Source organism: Rosa rugosa, chromosome 3 (genome assembly GCF_958449725.1).
Source record: "Rosa rugosa chromosome 3, drRosRugo1.1, whole genome shotgun sequence".
NCBI classification, from domain to species: Eukaryota; Viridiplantae; Streptophyta; class Magnoliopsida; order Rosales; family Rosaceae; genus Rosa; species Rosa rugosa.
The window spans coordinates 57,643,197-57,647,757 of NC_084822.1; the positions used below are offsets into that span (position 1 = coordinate 57,643,197).

Genomic DNA, 4,561 nt, shown 5'->3' on the forward strand with positions numbered 1-4,561 from the left:
CTTACCTCATTCAATTAATCAAGTAAAATAACCTAACACTAACCCAACTCGTTTATAATTTCACCATACTCAAACTATCATGTTCATCATGTTTATGTAACTCATTTAATTTATCTTAAGGGGAATGAAATTCGCACTTCTCATTTCAGACTAAAATTCTATTTCTAAAATCGATATATTAATCTCAAGAGACACATTTAAACACGTACACTCTTTGAAGTCCCAATAGTAGTTTACAATCTCACGAACGTTCACCAAACGTTGAACATTTCTTCCCCAAAAGGTCTCAACCCAATCTCAAAACCCCAAGATAGTGGCCACACACTTGGTGCTGCTGGGCGGTGCCTCCCTTGCATTTTCTATTTGCTGGATTTGACCTCTCTTCTAAATACGATTTTCCTTCTCTGTTTCCTACTCTGCTCTTTATGGGCTAAAGGAGCCATAAACACAAAAGTATAAAAGCAAACGATAGGTTCCCTGTCACGGCATCATCGGGAAAAGTAAACGCCCGAAGATTAGCCAAACTGAAGTTTGCAACTTTGAGAAGACAGAGTCCCCCGAAGCAAATAATGTTAAACCTCGCGGGGACTAGGGAACAAATAAAGATGAAGATTGCAGTATAACTAATTTGACCAAACAGACGTGTCAAAACAACGTGCGTACTTATCCATCAATCCAGGGGGGTGCTTCTGATCTTAGCCGTCCTCTATAAAAACTCAGGTATCGGGAAGTGAAGCGCATATTTCGTTTTCTCAATGCAAAAAAGTACACATCTTTATACACAAAGCTTGTAAATTTTGTATGATAAAATAAGCTAAAAATCAATGAAGCTTGGTGTTTGGGATTTGGGATTTGGGTAATTGCCACTATGCATATCAGGGTTGTTGTTAGCCCCATTTTCCATTTTCCACAGAGATAAAGAAAAAAGAGGAAGGGACAAGAAATGAGGGAAGATGATGGCGGCCCAGAAAATTCAGGGTCGAAGCAATCAGGGCCGCACGATTGGCTGACCAACTTCCACCGTGATCTGATGGCCGGGGCGGTGATGGGTGGGGTGGTGCACACGATTGTGGCTCCGATAGAGAGAGCCAAGCTGTTGCTGCAGACCCAAGAGAGCAATATGGCCATTCTTGGGGGAGGAAGGACCAAATTCAAGGGCATGTTGGATTGTATAGCCCGTACGGTTAGAGAAGAAGGCATCTTGTCTTTGTGGAGAGGCAATGGCAGCAGTGTTCTTCGTTATTACCCTTCTGTAGCTCTCAATTTTTCCCTCAAGGTAATTTTTTTTTCTGGTCAAGATTGTTAATTTCTTATGTGTTTCAATTGGTTTAGGATTAATTGTGATGGGTTTGTTATTTGGGGAGATTGCTTGGTTTTGGATGCAATGGACTAATTGAGAACCTTTGATTGCATTGAGGGTATATTAAAGATCAGTGTGTTTGTTTGAACATGGAGAAAGTGTATATGAATGCATGCTTTATTTACTTGAATGTTTTAAGAGAAAGGAGTCCTTAGGGAGCAACATTGTCTCATTGGTATCTCATGATGATCTGTAATGTTGCTGGTTCCTGCATTACAAAACTTGAGTCAGATTGTGTGTTGCTTCTAGCAAAGTAGATTGAACTGAGGGAGTTTGTTGGTAGATAGATTTTGAATGTGAAATTGCTAGCTAGAACTTGTCTGGAGGAGTGGCTCTTTGAGTCCAAAGATCTGCATCCTTTCGGATGAATTCCCCTCTATCTAGTCTGCTAGCTGTGAGGGAGGAAATGTATGAACAGAGAAAGGAGCTGATATAAATTGGTTCATGGTCTGTTAAACATTTGTCCCCGATATCCAATCCACTATTACTGAGGGCTTTTTATCAGCAATTGTTATAAAAGATATTTGAGGTATCTGGTCGAGTTTGAGCACATTGTAGATAAGGGGTTTGGTTCACCATGCATGGATGCTCCGTTTGTAAGGGGATTTTTGAAAGCAAGAGGGAGAGGTTGCAATCATATTCTGGTTTTCTACTTGCAGGTTGTACTGGTTCGTAGGACAATGTTAGGCATGGTTTAAGTCTGTCTAGGAACAGCACTGGGTAGCAATGTTTGAGAGTGATAATGGTGAGTTTTCTGTGACTTTTGAGATATCAAGCATGATGCAGGACAGCACAAGGTGGGTTATTGCCTTTAAACCTTAGATGGTAGAAACTTTAGTAATGGAAAGAGGTGTTTACAGAGGAGAAAAAGATTGTGTTGTAGTTTTGGAGAGATTAGAGTGGTTTGAAATAATAGGGAGGTGAAGAGAGACTTAGGAAGCAGATCTCAAGGCACTACGACTTTTGGAAATGGTGAAATCTATTTGTCAAAGTATTGAGGTCATGTCATTCAACCATAAAATTAGTTGTTCATAAGATTCTCATAAAAATTACAAGTAATAACCAAGATTTAAGCTGTGGGATTGTCTTAGATGCAGTAAGTAAAGAAGATAGCAAAGAAATTCTCCGCTTAAGAGGAGTTTTTCAAGTCTAGTCGATGTGACTACTTCATTTTTAGGGTGGGAGGATGCCCTTCCCTTGATAAGCCTGAAAAGAAGAAATTAGAAAAGGTTAAGGTAATTATGGAGTGTTAGCTCTAGGAGATTGAGATGGTTTCTTTAACCTGTGTCTCAAATTGCATATTGCCTGTCCTTGATAGTGTTAGTGTTATTTGTGAAGCTATGATGGCAGAAGTTAGTAACAGTATTGACTGTGAGATTAAACAGAAGAAAAGCACCCACTACCTAAGATTGAGGTCATGGGTTCGAGTCACCATGGGGGTAAGAGTGAAATCCTTTGATCCTCTTTTAAAAAAAAAAAAAAAAAAAAAAAAAAAAAAAAAAAAAAAAAACATAAGTAAAGCATTAGAAGATTAGCAGAAATCCAGCAGTTCCTATACTTGTTAACAATGTGTATATATTAAATATACATTCTAAGTTTATTATCATGATACAAAGCAAATTACAAGTATAAATCTACAACAAAAACCCTGATAACATTCTATCTTTGGCGCATTGATGTTGATAGTGAAGGAGTCTACCATTCTAGTTATTGTTTGCTATTATGGTTGATGAAGGTGTTACTGGTACATGATGATTTCAAAGTGTTCAAATCTTCATATCGTGCAGTGCATGGTCCTTACTAATTTTTTCTTTTACAGGATCTTTATAGAAACATGTTAAGGAGCGGAAGCTTAGATGGTCATTTTTTGTCTGGTGCACCTGCCAATTTCATTGCTGGGGCTGCTGCTGGTTGTACAACATTGATTATAATATACCCCCTTGATATTGCACATACCCGCCTTGCTGCTGACATTGGAAGAAATGAAGCCCGTCAATTTCGAGGGATCTACCATTTCCTGGTCACCATTCGCCAGAAGGATGGGACTCGAGGCATTTACAGAGGTCTTCCTGCCTCGCTACAGGGGATGGTCGTTCACCGAGGACTTTATTTTGGTGGCTTTGATACAATGAAAGAGATCTTATCAGAAAATTCGAAGAAACATGAGCTGGAGTTGCCACTGTGGAAACGTTGGGTAGTGGCTCAGGCAGTCACGACCTCTGCTGGATTGTTGTCATATCCACTGGATACAGTTCGGAGGAGGATGATGATGCAGTCTGGCTTGGAACAGCAGATGTACAGTGGTACTCTGGACTGCTGGAAGAAGATTTATAGGAAAGAAGGGGTAGTTTCATTTTATCGTGGTGCAGTTTCTAACATGGTTAGGAGTACTGGCGCAGCTGCCATCTTGGTTTTATACGACGAGGTCAAGAAGTTCATGCATTGGGGCGGATTATAACACGAATATCGTTGTGATCTCTTCCCTGTCGCTTCAGCTTAACAGAAGGATTAGAGTAGTGGATACTAGAATGAAGCAGTGGGATTTACAGCAGGAAAATCTTGTAAAAATTAGCAGATGAGTTTTGATGGTGTAGTTTCGTAACATGCTGTGGTGACATTCTTTTTGCCGCTTTGCTTTTCGAGGCTCTGGCACTGATTTTTACGTCATGAAATTAAAATTTGACTTGGAATAATGACGGTATTTTTATGGAAAAGCATGAGTAGTCATCCGTTCGTTTTTTCTTAGTTGGGAAGGAACAACAGGGATGAGCTCTTTAACAAGCAAGAGGATGTGATCAGATTATAAATAGACTAGCTTTAGGCCCTGAGTTAGGTGAAATTGTATTAGTTTTCTTAGTCCAGGTCTGAAAAAAAATCATAGAATTGAGTTGATGCAGTGATGAAAATTTTGTTTTCTTTATGAAAAAATAAATAAATTCTTTCATTAATATAAATAAAATAAAATATTACAACTGAAGAAACGAGTCAAATGATAATATAAATTTCAACTATTTCAATTAGAGAACAAGATGTACTCAAAACTCCTAATACATATACATACATATATATAACCGGTAAGTTTACAGTTACCCCGAGTCAAGTGTGTACGTGTCAACTGTCGTTAAAAGTTTTTTAATGGACGAAAATAACCCATCCAAACACACAAAATATTAGGGGTGGGCGCGGTGCGGCTCGGTTCGG

General features: G+C 38.9%; 1 protein-coding gene across 2 annotated transcripts; it reads left to right on the top strand.

Annotated features, from left to right (window-relative positions):
- The first annotated feature begins 522 nt into the window (after positions 1-522).
- Positions 523-4,053, top strand: LOC133741047 (probable ADP,ATP carrier protein At5g56450). Of its 2 annotated transcripts, XM_062168982.1 has the most exons (3): positions 523-720; positions 914-1,276; positions 3,180-4,053. In XM_062168982.1, the coding sequence occupies exons 2-3, from the start codon at positions 944-946 to the stop codon at positions 3,816-3,818; spliced, it is 972 nt and encodes a 323-aa protein (XP_062024966.1). In that variant the 5' UTR covers positions 523-720; positions 914-943; the 3' UTR covers positions 3,819-4,053. The 2 variants fall into 2 exon arrangements, with proteins under 2 accessions (XP_062024966.1, XP_062024965.1); XM_062168981.1 differs by lacking the exon at positions 523-720 and having other exon boundaries at positions 727-1,276.
- Positions 4,054-4,561: the final 508 nt, after the last annotated feature.

Bases quoted from the DNA above. Each gene is read 5' to 3' on its own strand.
- LOC133741047 (XM_062168982.1), top strand. From the start codon at position 944: ATGAGGGAAGATGATGGCGGCCCAGAAAATTCAGGGTCGAAGCAATCA. The intron at 1,277-3,179 runs GTAATTTTTTTT...TTTCTTTTACAG, and splicing joins CTCTCAATTTTTCCCTCAAG to GATCTTTATAGAAACATGTT.